The 18,351-nt window shown below is 47.0% G+C and overlaps 2 protein-coding genes across 2 annotated transcripts in view; one reads left to right on the top strand and one right to left on the bottom strand.

The window, feature by feature from the left end:
* The first annotated feature begins 761 nt into the window (after nucleotides 1-761).
* MYL2 (myosin light chain 2) lies at nucleotides 762-9,125 on the top strand. The gene is made up of 7 exons (XM_004322731.4): nucleotides 762-828; nucleotides 2,099-2,188; nucleotides 4,674-4,749; nucleotides 5,894-5,998; nucleotides 6,901-6,979; nucleotides 7,078-7,126; nucleotides 8,798-9,125. Exons 1-7 carry the CDS (start codon nucleotides 826-828, stop codon nucleotides 8,894-8,896), a joined length of 501 nt encoding a protein of 166 aa, XP_004322779.1. The 5' UTR covers nucleotides 762-825; the 3' UTR covers nucleotides 8,897-9,125.
* A 1,873-nt stretch (nucleotides 9,126-10,998) lies between these two features.
* The window catches only part of CCDC63 (coiled-coil domain containing 63), a 28,123-nt gene continuing 20,770 nt past the window's right edge, over nucleotides 10,999-18,351 (bottom strand). The window contains 3 exon segments of the mRNA XM_019950094.3: nucleotides 10,999-11,192; nucleotides 13,566-13,769; nucleotides 16,932-17,124. Of these exon segments, the coding sequence (XP_019805653.2) occupies nucleotides 11,047-11,192; nucleotides 13,566-13,769; nucleotides 16,932-17,124 (543 nt within the window). The 3' untranslated portion in view covers nucleotides 10,999-11,046.

The raw sequence follows: 18,351 nt of genomic DNA, 5'->3' as shown, positions 1-18,351 counted from the left end.
CCCACATTGGCAGGCAGGTTCTTAACCACTGTGCCACCAGGGAAGCCCGAGAGCTGTTATTTCTTCAGTCAATTAACACATACTCATTGAGCAGCTGCTGTGTGCCTGCCAGTCACGAGGTTGGAGCCCGGGAGAGAGTGGTGGGGAAAATAAAGAGGACCCACCCTCCGGAGCTGTCCACTGACAGTGAACAAAATAAGTGAATTGCACGGTATGTTAGAAAGTGGTAAATGCTGGGGAGAAAAACAAAGCAGAGAAAGGTCTCTGCAGGGCAGGGCTAAACGGCTATTTTAAATAGGGTGGTAGGGAGGTCTCACTGAGAAGGTGACGTTTGAGCAAAGACCTGAAGGAGGTGAGGAAGGGAGGCTTGCAGATGTCTGACAGAAAAGCATTCCAGGCAGAGGAGACTGCAGGTACAAAGACCCTGAGGTGGGACCCATGCCTGATAATGTTAGAGAATTTTAACAGTCTCCCTCCCCGCCATTTTCCTTCTCAAAACAGACAAGCACAAGTGCTGACCACCCAAGCGCTGCAGAAAGTGAGCCACATCTCTCCCCATGCACCAGCCGCCAGTCTATTTAACCTTGAATGCCTTTTTGGGTCTCACGTGTCACTGGGTGGCGAGTGAGCTGCCCTTACTTCAGAAGAACGGCATGGGGTGGGGGTGGGGGGGCCTTAGGTGGTGTCCGCCTCACCTACTACTGCCAAAAGTGGTCATGGGGTTATTTTTAAACTTGGGGAGGAAGTATTTATTGTTCCTGGGCTGAGGAGAGCTGGGCAGCCTGTGGGATTCTTCTGGGGGAGCAGTGCTGTGTCCTTTCCACCATGGTGAGTATCAAGGGCCCCCGGAGGTAAGTGATGCTGGGCGGCGAGGTGAGGACACCACCTACAAGCAAAGGACGAAAGGGGAGGGGGAGAAAGGCAGCTTTCTGGGGCCCCAGACCCTGGTGGAAAAAGCACTACTCGCTGTGTGCACACAGAGGAACCCCAATCAATGCCCCGATAAGCCACAAATAACAGCAGCTCCCGGGTACTCGCAAAAACAAAATAAGAGAGTTGGCCTTTTTATGGCTTGTCTACTGACCTCTCGAGGAATCAATAATGCCCAGGGCTTGCAAAATGGGATTGAACACTTCTAAGGATCAAATTGTAATTCTTTTCTCTTGTTCAGGCATTTGGGGAAAAGAATCTTTTTTGTTTTCACCTTTTGAACTTGCAAATTTAAAACCTTTCTCCCTATGTTTTTGGTTAGGTGTCCCCCTCCTGAAGCAGGAAGCCCCCAAATCAGGGTCAGTGTAGGACTGTGGTTAGGGGCACAGACTCTGGAGTCAGTCTGCCCAAGTTCAATACCAGCTCTGCCTTTCTGTGACTGTGTGACCTTGGGTACATGACCCAACCTCTCTGAGCTTCGGTTGCCTCCCCGTAAAATGGCGATGGTAATAATAGCATCCACTTGACAGAGCAGTTATGAGGATTAAATGCAATAACATATGCAGTGTTCAAGCGTTTGCTGTAACTCAAGTCAGAAGCGGGTGGGGAAATGTTAACTCGCTCTTCTCTGCTCTGTTTGCACGGTGCGAGGACAGAACATTTAGAGAGGAGATTTTGCTGCCATTTGGATCAAGAGAAAATTGAGGGGGACAGAGCAGTTGGGTTTTAACACCCTGAAAATGTGTCATTTCATCTCGCATTCCTCATGGTTTAGTGAGCCTGGCTCTTTTTCGCCTCCAATCAATTCTCCTTCTGTGCATTACTGAACTTTTTGTGAAATGCATCGAAACAAAAGCAGCTGGGTCCTGCTGGGGCTGATCCGAAAGCCTGGCCTCCATCCCCGGAGACAGACCTCTACCTCCGCTAGTTTGCAAAGGAGCTGCTGCAAGATCCACAGTCTTTTACCATCCACCAGAACTGGGGTGCTTTTGAGAAACCTTATTCCATGTCCTTTTATCTTTCCAGCATCGCCATTTTGAGATGAGTGTGGGCACCATACCCCCATTTCACAGATACGTAGCTGAGGCTCACCCAGAGATGACACCTGACCTAGTCTTCTAATTCCCAGCCTCTGACTTTTTTTAATCGATGCTTTTTTACACCCTAGTCACCTAAGAAAGCCAAGAAGAGACCAGAGGGCGCCAATTCCAACGTGTTCTCCATGTTTGAACAGAGCCAGATCCAGGAATTTAAGGAGGTGGGTGCAGCTGTGGAATCATACGCCTGGGTGGAGATTCTCACACGCTAGAAAGAGCCCTTCCCTCGTTCCATACTCCCTGCAAGGACCTCTCAGTTAGGTTGTCTTTATCTTCCCCCAAAACCCCAAATTCGGTCTGAATGTGTGTGTGAATGACTTAAAGAAATTAACTTTTGCTGCTCAAAGTAAAGCATGTGTCTTGTTGAAAATGTAGGAAAGAATTTCAGAAATGCACAAAGAATAAAAATGACCTGACTGGGCTTCCCTGGTGGCGCATTGGTTGAGAGTCCACCTGCCGATGCAGGCGACAAGGGTTCGTGCCCCGGTCCAGGAAGATCCCACATGCCGCGGAGCGGCTAGGCCCATGAGCCATGGCCGCTGAGCCTGCGCGTCCGGAGCCTGTGCTCCGCAACAGGAGAGGCCACAACAGTGAGAGGCCCGCGTACCACAAAAAAAAAAAAAAAAAGACCTGACCTACAATTCTACTACCCAGAGATAATCAGTTAACATTTTGGTATTCACCCTTCCAGTGATTTTTGTTATACATTGGGTTGGCCAAAATGTTCTTTCATTTTCTTCCATAAGATCTTATGGAAAAACACAAACGAACTTTTTGGCCAACCCAAAATATGTACACATTTGTTAAACAAAGCACACTAATCAGTACCTGCTGTTTTTCTTTGAGCAATTCGGCACCAACATTTTCCATAATTTATTTAAACTGCTTCCTATGGTTGGATGTTATACACAGAATGTTGTACTATTATAAATAACACATCTTTGCTTGTATCTCTGGTTATTTCCTTGGGGTAAATTCCTAAAAGCAGAACAGCTGGATCGAAGGAACTTTTTAAAAAAGGAACTAAAACCAAGTATAACCACTGGTCCAAGTTGCCCTCCAGAAATGCTGTGATCATTCTGACTCCCATCAGCACCAAGAGGAGAAAGTGCCTTTCCCGCCACATCTTCATCAACATAGGGCGTTAACGTCTCAGAAGTTATTTTTGTCAATCTGAGAGATGTCTGAGAGTATCTTAGATTTTAATTTTTACAGTCCTCAGTTGTTGGATGCTAGCCGGGTCTGAAACCCTATCACAGTCTATGCGCATGTGCCTTAGTAAGCAAACCTAAGTACCAATTAGGCAAAATTAAGCCACTGCCGCAGACTCAGAAGGATAAACTGAATTAATTTTCCAGCAGTCCTGATGGCTCACACTGAGTCATCCACATTCTCACCTGGCCCTTCAGAGGAAAATACGTTAAAGCTATGATGGAGAGGACACTGTTTTATATAAAAGGGGAAACTGTTTGGGGCTTCCAATGGGACATGAAGACTGGCCCGTGCTGTCCGCACCAACATTCAGATCACAGGAACGCCGTGGCCCATAAGCTGCCAGAGAAAGAGGAATTCCTGGGATGAAATATCATATCTGAACTTGAAATAGTCCCCTTCCATGGAGAAGACTACACCCTCCCTTCTCCCTCACTCTGTCCCAACCTCTGGAATGAGATCAGCTGCTGGGGGTATGACCTGGGGATGCAAATACTTTCAGGAACCAGTTGCTAAAAGAACTAAAAAAACACAGATATAATACATCATTTGTAAATTACCTGGGCGTTCACAAAGCTCTTAGAGTCTCTCTGGAGCCAGCTGGGAAAGATTACTGGCTCTGTTTTACAGATAATGCGGGCTTGCGAGCTGGCGGAGACAGACTCCAGTTTTTAACTTAGTTTTGTTTTTCAATAACAGCTTTATAAAGATATAATTCACGTACCATGTAGTCACCTTTTTAAACTGTACAATTCAGTGGTTATTTAATATAGTCACAGAATTTTGCAACCATCATCACTGTCTAATTTTAGAACATTTTCATCGCCCCCAAAAGAAACCTCATACCCATTAGCAGTCACTCCCCATTTCTCCCGCCCCCCCAGCCCCTGACAACCACGGATCTATTTTCTGTCTCTATGGATTTGCCTGTTCTGGAAGCTTCATAGAAATGGAGTCATATACTATGTGGCCTTTTGTGTCTGGCTTCTTTCAGCATCATGTTTCAAGGTTCATCCATGTTGTAGCATGTGTCAGAATTTCCTTCTTTTTATTGCTGAATGATATTCCATCATGGGGAGAGACCACATTTTGTTTATTCACTCATCAGTTGATGGACATGTGGGTTGTTTCCAGTTTGGGGCTGTTGTGAATAGTGCTGCTGTGGACATTCACCTACAGGTGTGTGTGTGGACATATGTTCTCATTTCTCTTAGGAACACACCGAAGAGTAGAATTGCTGGGTCCTACAGTAACTCTAGGCCTAACATTTTGAGGAACTGCTAGACTGTTTCAGATCTTTGATTCTTGATCTAATGTCCTTCGATGTGCCTTGAAAACCCCAGAGTCCCACTGCCCCCAGCCCTTGGCATAACGTCTAGGGCTCCTCCCCCCAATTTCTCTCGGGCTGACCAGACAACCGCCTCCCTTTCACAGGCCTTCACCATCATGGATCAGAACAGGGATGGCTTCATAGACAAGAACGATCTGAGGGACACCTTTGCTGCTCTTGGTACGTCGCCCCACCAACACCTGCAGGAGGGTCTCCTTATCCCACTCCCGTGAGGGGCAGGAGGTGGGGCCATCAAAAAGGTCAAGAGCTTGTCATTTTCCAAAGAAACAGCTCAACCAAGATTTGTCTTCAAGGCAAATTTCAGAGGATAGGAAAGAAGTGTTTTAGTCTTTGAGTGTCTTCACATGTGTCTTATTTTTCTTTCAAATTAATTTTTGTGTGGATTTGAATGCAATGGCAGTTTACAATAGAAAACTTGGAAAACTCAGAAAAGTATAAAGAGGAAACAACGTTGGCCATTAGGCCACATTCCACTGTTAACATCTCAGCCTCTAAGTTTTTTTCTAGGCATCTTGTGTGTGTGTGTGTGTGTGTGTGTGTGTGTGTGTGCGCGTGAGCATGCGTGCACGTGTGTGTTTAATAGCTGGAATCATTCTATTTTGGATTCAGCTTTTAAAATTTAACATCTCAGGAAGATGAGGATGAGTACATGGAGCTGTTTCAAAATATAAGTGTCCAACCTGCCACCACTAACCGCTCCTCGACTCCTAACCCCAGAACTCAGGGCCATGAACAGCTGTGCAGGTTGTGTAGTGAGCAATTATACAGAGTACTATTCATATTTGTAGCCACTGTAGACTTTTACATTTAAAACATAAACTATCTTAAGTTGGGGCGGCTTTTTCTAACTTACACAAAGGTACTTACTATACGGCCTGTGGCAGTGGCTAGAGCAGGTACATCAGAATCTCCAAGGCTGTATGGGTTATAGCAGGTATAATTTGAAAAAGTTCCCTCAGGTAATTCTGATGTCTCTCCCACCTCCAAGTAACAAGGGCTAATTTATAATACAAGCATTTCCCATTGAGTAAAATATTAAAACATCTGTATAAATTGTTCCAGGTTCTGAAGGCACTATTTTAAAAAGTAACTAAACCCTCTTTGGGTTGTTTCCAGTTGTCTGACTTTTATAAATAACACTTTTGAGAACATCTTCTCACGTGAATCTTTGGCCCCATCCACTCCGTCTCTGATTATTTCTAGACAAGATTCCTTGAAGTAGGATTACAAGGGCAAATGCCAGTGTCCTGACAGCTGTTTCTGTCCCAGCTTGGAGTTACTAAGTGTGTGTCTCCTGCCCTAGGGCGTGTGAATGTGAAAAATGAGGAAATTGATGAAATGCTCAAGGAGGCTCCAGGTCCAATTAACTTTACTGTGTTCCTACAGATGTTTGGGGAGAAACTTAAGGGTAAGTTCATGTGTATATCTGTGCATCTATGTGTGTATATGTATATCTGTGTATATGTGTCTCTGTGCATCTGTGTATGTCTGTCTGTCTTTATGTGTCTTCATCTTTGGGCATCAATTAAAGCACTGGGAGAACATGTTGGGGTTGGCACATGAAGGCAGAGTAACGTCAGGGGGAAGAAAAAACAATAAAAACAGAAGTTAACAGTGCTCCAAGGCTTACCCTGATCCAGACCTCATGCTAAGCACTTTAAACACATTATATGCCTCACCTTATTTAATAGCATCTAGGAGATAGTTTCTATTCTTATCCCAGTCTACAGATGGGGAACTGAAGCTCAGAGACAGACAGTCTCTTGCCTGCAGCCACACAGCTACCAAATGCTGGAGTCAGAATTTGAATCCGAGTCTTTCTAAGCCTAGATCCATGCTTGACCTTGGGCTTCCTCAGAAATAACTGGATTCTCAGGACTTCCCTGGTGGCGCAGTGGTTAAGAACCCGCCTGCCAATGCAGGGGACACAGGTTCGATCCCTTGTCCGAGAAGATCCCACATGCTGTGGAGCAACTAAGCACATGTGCCACAACTGCTGAGCCTGCACTCTAGAGCCCGCAAGCCACAACTACTGAGCCTGTGCTCTGCAACAAGAGAAGCCACCACAATGAGAAGCCTGTGCACCGCAACAAAGAGTAGCCCCTGCTCGACACAACTATAGAAAGCCCGCTCACGGCAACGAAGACCCAACACAGCCAAAAAGAAACAAAGAAAGATAGAAAGAACTGGATTCTCAGCCCACTCTTTCAAAACGCCAAGGCTCAGTGCTCAGGAGGCAACAGGACCTCTCCTCCTTACCAGAGGTTCCCAGCCACCCATGGCACATTTTAACTCTGTTTTCTGTTTCAGGGGCAGACCCCGAGGAGACCATTCTCAACGCGTTCAAAGTGTTTGACCCTGAAGGCAAAGGGGTGCTCAGGGCTGATTAGTGAGTGGGATCTGTGGGGGAAGACCTGGGGTTCCTTGCTTCTCCCCCCAGCCCTCTCCACACAGCCGGCTGCAATACCTGCTTTTCTCTCTCTGCAGCATACAGGAGATGCTGACCACGCAGGCGGAGAGGTTTTCCAAGGAGGAGGTAACCGGGCCCTTCGGACACTCTCTGCACCTCAGTTCCTGGCCTCACCCTTCTGGGGACTCCCTCTCCAGACTCTCTTATATAAAACACCCCTGACCCCACACTGAGAGAGAATCTGCTCTTGTTTACTAAGCCCCTATCTCATTTCACTCTGTCAATCACCCTGTGAGGTAGGGACTAGTATTATCGTCATTTTACAGATGGGGAAACTGAGGCTCAGGGAAGCAAAGTCACTTTGCTTTGACTGAAAGGACAACACTAATGAGAAATGCCAGGGCCTGGATTCAAACCTAGGTCTGTCTGACTCCAGGTTCTGTCTTCCTCATAATGCATGGATACCTGGTGAGAGTATCAATTTCCTGATGAAGTGAAGGTGGCATGCAGGGTCACCACATACAGTCGTGTAGGTTATACACTGAACAATCCTCCTGGATGCCCTTAATAATATATACTGCAGAGTATTTATTTGTTGCAATAGTTTTCCAGCAGATGGCAGTAAAGTGTCTTATTATAACTTTTTAGAAATCAGAATATATGACTTTTTCTGGCAGGTGGCAGTAATGTGCCTGGAAGAAGGGGCACTATTGCTAATTCACCGAAGGCCCTGTATAAACAAGCAACTGCCTTGTCAACGTTACTAATGAACCTTAATGAGTCTATTTAAAATAGTCCCGGGCTTCCCTGGTGGCACGGTGGTTGAGAGTCCACCTGCCGATGCAGGGGACACGGGTTCGTGCCCCGGTCCGGGAAGATCCCACATGCCGTGGAGCGGCTGGGCCTGTGAGCCATGGCCGCTGAGCCTGCACACCCGGAGCCTGTGCTCCGCAACGGGAGAGGCCACAACAGTGAGAGGCCCGCGTACTGCAAAAAAATAAAAAATAAATAAAATAAAATAGTCCCTTATAGCCTCTCTGGCCTGATTCCATAAAGTTTCACATTTTACTAAAAATTTTATTTGGATCTCCCCCTCAAAACTCAAGCAGTTGAAAGAGTCTGCCTTTCAACTCTCACCAGGCTTTGGGACTTTGGACAAGCTCCTTAACCTCACTGTGCCTCAATTTCCTCATCTGTAAAGTGGGGACAATAATAGAATCTACTTCATAGTACACTGTGAGGATTAAATGAGTTCACATGTATAAAGTGCTGATATGTGATAAAGGCAATATAAATGTTATCTATTATTAACCCCAAATTAAAAAAAACATAACTAGCCAATACTTTTTAAATGTAGAAATTGCACATTCTAAAATATTTAATTTCTAGTTTCCCTCAAAGAGTCTGACCTCCTTGCCCATGTGGACACATTAACTGGCCCTGAGCAGTTGTGACCTCTGTAGATGGACTAGTCTCCATTTAGCCACAGTCCCCACCAGGCCCACCTTGCTCCCCTACATAACCTGCCTGCCCCTTTGCACACTTGAGTTTGCGATCCCTTCTTTCCCCATCGCAGGTTGGTTCCCGGGAACATCCCTGCAGGATGGCCCTTGGGGTTGGCACCTGTGGAAGAGCTACAAAGGGCAAGGAAGCAGGAGGGCACGGAGGGATATGTCCAACGCAACCCATGTCCTCCAGGCCCCCAGCTGCCTCTCCACTCGGGCCGCCCTGCACACAGCCCTCCCCCCTCCACTGCCCCTCCCCATGTCCTCAGCATGTCTTGCTGGTTCGTTGCAGATCGACCAGATGTTTGCCGCCTTCCCCCCTGATGTGACTGGCAACTTGGACTATAAGAACCTGGTGCACATCATCACCCATGGAGAAGAGAAGGACTAAGGGAGGGGACTGCCTTTGGGTGGGTGGATGGGGGGGCGTCCCTGCCCTCTTCTCACCTTGCCCAGTAATGCCACCACCCCTGCCCCTGGCCTGTTGGCTGTGTGGCCGCCTCATTTATCTACCTCCATCTTCTTCACAGCCTGGGTGCCTTAGAGATACCATGTGGCCACACAGCCAGCAGATGGAAATCCATCCAGAGGCCATGTTCAAATAAACAGGAGGTTGTGTATTTGTTTATGGTGTGTCCTTGAGTATGGAAGACCCTTTGCTAGTTCCCATGAAGGTGGTGTATGAGCTAGTGATGGCCCTGCTGTCATTATTATTGAATCTTAGTGACTCTGTAAGATAGACCTTCAGGGACTTCCCTGGTAGTCCAGTGGTTAAGACTCCATGCTTCCACTGCAGGGCCACGGGTTCCATCCTTGGTCGGGGAACTAAGATCCCGCAGGCTGCACAGAGTGGCCAGGAAAAAAAAAAATAGACCTTCACAGCCACTCAGGACTATTTCTATGAAAGTCCACATTTTACTGGAATGCTAACCAGAGGACCACAAACCTTTCTTTCAAAGAGTTCGAGCACTGGTAGAGCCTAGCTTCCCCGGTGTACTTTCCTTTAGGATGCCACTGGAGTGCTTCTCCCATAGATGTGTTTAGGCCCCGGGATAAGTTAAGAAGAAGAGGCCTCACATGCACACTGCCAAAAAATCACATCCATTAACTGTAAGAGGTTAATTTCTAATTTCATATAAAGTAGAAGTTGTCTGTATTTCTCTCCTGGCAAATTAGGGGAGGGACACAGACATACATAGATAATGACTTCTGACCCTGCCTGGGGTCTAGGAACTAGGCCTAGGTGTGAGTTGACTCTTGATTATGAGTGATCAAAATCATTGTTGAAACACTGAGGTCTGTTTTGGCTGCAAGAATCCCAACTTAGGAGACAAATGAGTTCACATAACTGAGAAGTCTGAGGGCTTCAGGCACAGCTGCATCCAGGAGCTCAAACAGTACCAACAGAACCTGAGGAGGCCTCTCCACTGCTCTGCTTTCTTTCATGTTGCTCTGCTCCCAGTGGTGACAGAATGGTCACCAGCAGTTCTTAGCTCTTGTCTATCCCCACAGCAATCCTAGTGGAAAGAAGGCACCTCCCTCTCTCCCAGCTCCACACAAATCCCAGAACAGGGCCTATGGGATACCTGAACTAACTCCGAAACAGGTGTAGTGCTCTGACTGGCAAACTTGGTCACACAATTAACTCTTGTGTTGGGGTTGAAACCAGCCCCTTCCAAACCACATGGCCTGAGGATGGGAGGGGCCGTTCCCGAAAGGAAAATCCAAATGCCTTTTAGGAAGAAAGGGGAGTGGATGCCGGGCACTCTAAGTTTTCAAGAGAACCCCAAGAACCCAGGACACAGCCAAAGCGAATGATGTGTTGGAAACAAAGGGCTGAAACTGGGAGTGGGAGTGGCAGCTGGGGTCAACCAGGGGGTATGAGGGGGTCCAGGTGGTTGAAGGAGTCAGAAATGGAGCGAGTCTTCAAGGTTCAAGAACAACACCAGAGCCCCCAGAGGAGGAGCTCAGGGTCAGCTCCAATGACATCACTTGCTGGGAAGGGGGGTCCCTTTCAAAGCCAACAGCAAGCTGGGAAGGCAGGGACTCAGGGCCCCCCCACGCCATGATGACCCATCATGATCCAAACCCTACAACAACCCATATCCCCCACGTCCGGAACCTGTGACCTGGGGCTCCTACAGAGACACGGCCAGGCCCGGGAGAGGCCCCAGCCCAGAGCGCTCGAGTGGAGTTTGTGTTAGACACTCTGGACACAGCTCCACAGTGACACACTCATCCACACCACACACACACACACACACACACACCCTCCAAGGCTCCTGGTTCCCACCTGTGAGCGTCTGCTGCACCCCATGTGGTTCCAGGACGTGAAATCAGTATTTTGGCTCCTAGCTGTGGTGACCTCACACCACTCTTGTCCCCTTGCTGGCTTTGGAATTCGACCCTCCTGCTCCTCTACCCCATCCTGGGGTGGCTCCAGCACCCCAGTCTCTTAGTAATGAATGTGAAGAGGCACCGGGGTTACGGAACAAAACATTTACTCTCTCTGGTTATGGTACAAACATGGCCATGTCCACCTCAGACTGTTAACTTCTTCTTGGGCCTCAGATCGTCCCCCTTTTCAGGCACGCTGTCCATGTGTAAATCCCTGTTTCTAGACTCTCTTGCAGTGTAGAGGCTGAGCACCATTTGCCGAAGGCTGCTGTGGTCCAGGGGTTGGTCCACTGTGCCAAAGATGGGACTAGTGTGAGGAATTTGGAAATCAAACCCAGCACAGCAGGGGGTGGGCTTCCTTCCCAGGGACAGTGCCTCTCTGCCCTGTTCAAGGATATCCAAGCCTGGTTTGGTGTCCCTCCATAGTGCTGGGGGTTGGAGTGTAAAAATTCTCAAAGTCCAGGGAGGGGGAGGACAGGCAGAGATGTACTGCTCAGGGATGGCCAGACAATAACTGTTTTTTTCTCCAAGATGAGGATGTAAAAATGAGTTTGGTTTAGTATCAAGGAGATATAGGGCAACCGCGTGCCGCTGCTCAGGATGCAGATTGCACAAAGACACCTGTCTCTACAGGCTGAAATCCAGCCCCCCACTTGATTGCCAAGCCCTGTCTACCCATCAGGGGCTCCTTTTCCTAATTAATCTGCCCAGAGGGGCTTGCCTCTTCTAATTCACACATACAAGCCATAGAGGCTAGTGGGCTAAGAGAACCTAATGTTTATCAACATTCCCTTGAACGGAAATAAGACAACATCTGTACATTCCTGACCTTGTGAGGACAGTGTTCTCAACAGCTGTGCCCTGCCACCCTCCTCCTTTAAGCACTCAAAGGGCCAAGGGAAGCTGTGCTAAGGTGGCTGACATCAGCCCCAGTTTTCACTCCTGCTAAGTCTCAGGTGCCTTGAATAAATCAAACAGGAGATGTGTGTACGCCTGTGCACCTGTGCATGAGCGCCTGTTGGCCATCCCCTCCCTCCCTCCTTGGCACACCTGCACAATTGAAACGTTGCTCACAGAAGAGGGGCAGCTTTTCAAAATACCAATTTTTTTCCTCTGATTACTCAAGTCATGCAAGGTCATTTTAAAGAAAATTCTAAGCAATACAGAATTAACTTAGAAATGCAAAGTTCTCTGCAAACCACCACCCAGAAATACCCACTGTAAGTCAGCAGTATACATCCTCTTCGTTTTTATATGCATCATCAAGATAACTTCCTCCTTCCCTTCCTCCGCCTCCTCCTCCTCCTCCTTCCTTCTCTCTCTCTCCCCCTCCCTTTATTATAAATCAGGTTGTGAAGGGCTGTCCTGTACACTGCACGATTTTTAGCAGCATCCCTGGCCACTAGATGCCATATATACATGTCAGTTCATGTCAGCCCACTGCATTCTTTTTAGTGGCTGCATAGTATTCCATGGCATGCATGGGTGAACTATAACTTATTTAACCAATCTCTAACGGGTGAGCATTTCAGTCATTTCCAGTTCAATCACCCTCCTACTTCCATCTTTAACCCTCGAACAAGTTTTTCTTTGAAGGACCAATCCCCACAAGTGAGATTACAGACTCAACATGTGTATCTGAAACCGTAGGTAATCATTAGTCAACCCCATTTCACCTGTAACCTGCCTTCACTAAGCAAGGTCGTTTTAATTATTGCTACAAAAGACTTACTTGTCCTCCAAGCAGCATTTAGCCTAAACAATGTGTTTGCCTGAGCTGTTTTCCAGGAGCTTGGATTCAGCTATGTCTAGTTCTAGGTGAGCTGGTTAACACTGGAAGGAACCACCAATCCTTTAACTGAGCACGTGCGAGTGTCACTGGATGACCTCTTGAACGTGCAGAGGCCCACAGCTTAGTTACACCGGCACAGAACCCCGATTACCGCACCATTTTCCAATTGCCTTTCCTCACACTCCCCACACCTCGGACCACCCTGCTTCTTTATTCTTTATCCCATAAATACCCGAGCCCCTTGCTTTCAGGGAGGTGGATTTTGGATGTTTGTTCTCCCATCTCATCTCCTCGCTTCGCTGCCTTGTGAATAACGCCCCCTCTCAGCTGCAACCCTCCACTCTCAGCGTTTGGCTTGCTGCATATCGCAAAAACCGAACCTGGCTCAGTAACATAACCATTTCTCAGACTTCCCGAACGTGTTGCCAAACTGCCCTCCAAAAACTATGTGGGGCCGATTATATCCCCACCTTCGGAGAGAAGGGCAGACCCCCACGAGGGGGAGTATCATGAGCTTCAGCCTCCAAAAGCAAAGATCAACGTGCAGGCGCCCGCAGGGCCACAGTTCAGCTCTGGCGTGAACCATCTCGGGCACTTCAACCACGGGGTTGGGGGATGTGGATGGGGCTGAGGAAAGGAGGTCACAGATGGAGGAGCGAGTCTCAAGAGCATAGGGTGAAGGTGGGAGCCAGGATCAGGAAATCTCCTGTGCCCATAACTTGACAACCTGGAAATTTTACACATTTTAAGGTTCATCAAATGGTCACAAAGTTGTTGCAATTTTTTTAAAGTACCCAGGATAACTAAACTTCAGAATCTGTGGCTGAGTCATTGAGCAGTAGAAAGAGAAGTCCGGGAAGAAAGAACTCACCTCCATCCAACCTGTCACTAAAGGGGTCAGCCCCGAGCACGGGGGGGATGACCTTGATGGGTTCTGCAGGCTTGAGGAGGGCAGAGCCACCCCAGAAGGGGTTGATGAAGGGTGGTGGGACGTCCATCTCCGCCACTTCCATTTCCATGATCCGCTTGTAGGATTCTAACAGCAGCAGGTCGTTGGTCTTCTTTTCAATGATGGCTGGAAAAAAATAAACAGAACCAAGAGGGCTGCTGGGAGACGGGAGTCCCGGGGCGGTGGGGGCGGGGGTGGGGGGGGCTAGAGGTTGCACCTCCTGCTGGAGATGAATGGTAGCAACAGGAAGTGGAGCAGGTCATGAGCTCCTATAGACAAGGCTTTCTCTTGGGTTACATCACACGTTCCCTAGAGGGCACAATTTGGTTCTTGAGAAGCAAAAATAATCTGACTCTTTAATATATAAAGTACAGATATACATACAAGACATAAACAGTTATATGGTATATGAACTGTATTAAAATTCCACAAGGCGGAGCAGTTGGGAAAAGAATGTCTAAAAAGGCTCCTTAGGGCTTCCCTGGTGGCACAGTGGTTGAGAATCCTCCTGCCAAGGCAGGGAACATGGGTTCGAGCCCTGGTCCGGGAAGATCCCACATGTCGCAGAGCAACTAAGTCCATACGGCACAACTACTGAGCCTGAACTCTAGAGCCCGCGAGCCACAACTACTGAGCCCACACACTGCAACTACTGACACCCGCACACCTAGAGCCAGTGCTCTGCAACAAGAGAAGCCACAGCAATGAGAAGCCCGCACACTACAACGAAGAGTAGCCCCTGTTCTCCGCAACTAGAGAGAGCCCGCGTGCAGCAACAAAGACCCAACACAGCCAAAAATAAATAAATAATTTTATTTTTTTTAAAAAACTTTTAATTAAATAAAAATATAAAAAGGCTCCTTAGGGGACAATAATGAAAAGAAGATTGAGGAACACTGGGTTACACTAAAAATTGGGAGCCCTGGGCAAGCTCTGCCTTAAACTATGGTTTTTTCCTCAGTGCTGTCTCTGAGTTTGAGGGAGCTGCCCTTCCCACCGTGTTTCATAGCCTCATGGAGTCACCAGAATAATTCATTCATTCATTTATTCATTCATTCCACAAATTATTATTGGATGCCTATCATGCCAGGCATGGTGCTACAGTGCATGGAAGAAAAACAAAATGACGATAAACAATAACAGAGGTGCAGTCCCTGTCCTGATGAAGCACATAAGCTTCAGTATGAATGGGGGGACGGAGAGAAAGGCAAGTTCAGCAAATAAATACACGTATCCCTCACTATCCAGATGCCTATTATCTGAATTCAGTAACTACTGGATCTGGATAATTTTTTTGAAAAAAACTCACACAACCCATACCGTTTCTATTCTCTCTGAAAGTCAGGAACCAAAAAGATTTGCATCTGAACCTTGCTATTGGATCTCAAGAACCTCATAGATTCAGATAATGAGAATTACCTGTACATAGAGACAAACTGGGTGAGTATTAAATAATAGGACTGCTGTAAGAGTGAATAATAGTGGGTAGGGGAGGACCAGCTTCATATGGGGCAGCAGAGGGAGGCCTTGCTGGAGGGAGGGCATTTAAACTGAGATCTGAGAATGAGGAGGAACTGGGCATGGGATGAGTATCCCTGGAACAGCCCATGCAAAGGCCCTGTGGCGGGGATGAGTTGGGGGAGGGATTTGAAAATACAGAGAGGAGGGGCTTCCCTGGTGGCGCAGTGGTTGAGAGTCCGCCTGCCGATGCAGGGGACACGGGTTTGTGCCCCGGTCCGGGAAGATCCCACATGCCGCGGAGCAGCTGGGCCCGTGAGCCATGGCCGCTGAGCCTGTGCATCCGGAGCCTGTGCTCCGCAACGGGAGAGGCCACAACAGTGAGAGGCCCGCGTACCGCAAAAAAAAAAAAAAGAAAGAAAATACAGAGAGGCGAGCACTGTGGCTGAATGTGGTGAGAAAGGAGGGAGAGCAGGACAAGAGATGATGAAAAATGTAAGTAGGGGCCAGGCTATAAAGAACCTGATAGGCTGTGGGTAAGAAAGAGTTAACGCAGCAAAGCCTGACTGCTCTTAGAAAGGGCTGCTTACCAGATTGGCCCTTGGATAGCATCAGGGAATTTGCATTTCAGGAAGGTCCCCACTACCATTAACTGTTAAAAGAGTGGCTCATCATATTTAAACTGTGGTATAAAAAATGTGATTTATGCTGAATACTCACTATTCTTTCTGGGAGTCTGGAATTTGGGTATGTGTCATGCTGGAGGTGCCTATATGATGAGCCCCCAATCCAAACCCTGGGCAATGAGTATCCAGTGAGCTTCTCTGGTTGACAACATTTCACTTGTGTTGTCACAACCCATTGCTGGAGGAATTAAGCTCATTCTGTGTGAACCCACTGGAAGAGGAACCTTGCTCCTGGTTTCCTCCAGACTTCACCCCAAGCCCCTTTTTCCTTTGCTGATTTTGCTTTGTATCCTTTTGCTATAATAAATCAGGGCCATGAATATGACTATATGCTGAATCCAGGAGCCCTCCTAGTGAATCACTGAAACTGGTGGGAGGGAGGTGTCTTGGGAACCTCTCAAAAACAGATTGTATTAAGAGCCTTACATTTTATTCTAAGAGTAGTGGAAGCCATTCATTCTAAATTGTCATGATCTCTGTACGTGCATCCTCCCTCTCTATCCTGAGTTCAAGGCCTATGCCTAGAAATGTGTGTTATAGTTAATAGGCATTTGCTACATGCCAGGCACTGCTCTGAGCCCTTTATTTCTTCTTTTCCAATCTAAATGCCTTTCATTACTTTTTATCGCCTTATTTCCTTATCGAGGACCACCAACACAATATTGAATAGGAGTTGCGAGAGCAAACATCTTTGCCTTGTTCCTGATCTTAGAAGAAAAACATTCAGTTTTTTCACCATTAAGTATGAGGTTAGCTGTAGGTGTTTTTGTAGATGCCCTTTATCAGGTAAGAAAGTTTCCTTCTAGTTCTAGTTTGTTGAGAGTTTTTATCATGAATGGATGTTGAATTATGTCAAATACTTCCTTCTGCATCTATTGAGATGATCATGTACTATTTCTCTAAGAACTACTCTTTTATTTAATCCTCCCAATATTTTTTTGGATGAAAAAACTAAAGCACAGAGAGGTTCAGAAAGTTGCCCAAAGTCACACAGCTAGTAAGAGTAGAACCAAGATTTGAACCCAACCAAGCTGGCTTTAGTGCCCATATGCTTCACCACCAGGCTCACTACCTCCAAAAGAACAAGTCCTTGGGTCTGGTCATAGAAATCTCTGGAAAAGGTTGCTACCCCAGCTCGACTCACCAAAGTACTGTGGGAGGTTGGTATCAGTGATTTTCCCTGTCTCCCCTAACTGCACCAGGATCTTGGTGGCATCACAATTTACCTTCTTAAACAGATTCTCAACCGAGTTCTTGAGATACTCCAAGGTCTTGTTGATCTCCTTGTAGTTGTTCTCATACATATCTGCCTGCTCCATGGTCTTCTTTAGTTTCTCCTGTGGCAGACCCCAATTCCCATCCAGGTCAGCCAGGTCATCACCCTGGGCTCAGCCCTCACATGAAAGCTTTTGCTGGCGATGAGGATTTAGGACCCTCTGGAGCCAGGATCTCCAAAGTGCAGGTCTGCAAACCTCTAAAGGGGTGCTGATCAATTTAATCATTAAATTGGCCTCAACCCACATTTTTTAAAAAAATGAAATAAAATGATCAGAAAAGAAAGGAAGAGAAAATACTAACATGCATTGCAGGTAGTGAGGGTAGTTATTGTTTAATGTAAGTTTTGTTTACTTACATATGTGTATGTGTGTCTACATGTGTACTGGATTACAGTATTTTTAAAAAGCTGGTGACTCATTTTTTAAAAATGGCCCACAGGAAGGAATATATTTTACATTACAGCCCAATACTTATATACGTGTGTGTATTTTTATATATTTATCTAATCAAATGAAATTATAGATTCACAAATCATATTCTTATTGTGTGTTCTAGTATTTTCCATTCTGTTCTGTTCTATTCTATCTTGTTTTTTTTTTTTTTTTTTGCGGTACGCGGGCCTCTCACCGCTGTGGCCTCACAGGCCCAGCCACTCCGTGGCACATGGGATCCTCCAGGACCGCGGCACGAACCTGTGCCCCCCGCATCAGCAGGCGGACTCTCAACCACTGCGCCACCAGGGAAGCCCTCTTGTTATTTTTAAATGCTGGTGCAATCCAACAAACCAATTTCACCACTCAGTTTAAATCACATTAGAGCACAGTGGTTCTCAAAGTGGGGTTCCAGGACAAGCAGCATCAGTTTCACCAGGGAACTTGTTAGAAATGCAGATTCCTGGGATCCAGTCCAGACGGAATGAATCAGAGGCTCTGGGGGTGGGCCTGGCAATCTGTATTTAATGCAGGTGATCCTGATGCATGATAAAATTTGAGAACTTCTGTGAGTCCACTGGATCACAATTTTGGCTTCATATTGGTATCACGTGGGAGTATTTAAACATTTGCTGCCCAAACTCCAGCCTCAGAGATTTAGACATCTTGGTCTGGGATGCAGCCTAGGCATCAGGAATTTTAAAGCCTCCAAGGTGATTCTGACTTGCAGCCCAGACTGAGAATCGCTGCTCTGGGATGAGTGCTTCAGTGGCTTCCTGCCTGTCACTCTGAGTTCTCAGCTTGCAAAGGTGAACTGGGCCCTGTTCCCACCAGCTCCGTACAGACCATTCCAAA

The sequence above is a fragment of the Tursiops truncatus genome, chromosome 13 (assembly GCF_011762595.2).
Source record: "Tursiops truncatus isolate mTurTru1 chromosome 13, mTurTru1.mat.Y, whole genome shotgun sequence".
NCBI classification, from domain to species: Eukaryota; Metazoa; Chordata; class Mammalia; order Artiodactyla; family Delphinidae; genus Tursiops; species Tursiops truncatus.
This window is presented reverse-complemented; position numbering and strand designations above follow the sequence as displayed.

Excerpts from the sequence above, each read along its gene's own strand:
- MYL2 (XM_004322731.4), top strand. Across the intron at positions 2,189-4,673 it reads AGATCCAGGAATTTAAGGAG|GCCTTCACCATCATGGATCA; the intron begins GTGGGTGCAGCT and ends TCCCTTTCACAG. Across the intron at positions 5,999-6,900 it reads GTTTGGGGAGAAACTTAAGG|GGGCAGACCCCGAGGAGACC; the intron begins GTAAGTTCATGT and ends TTTCTGTTTCAG.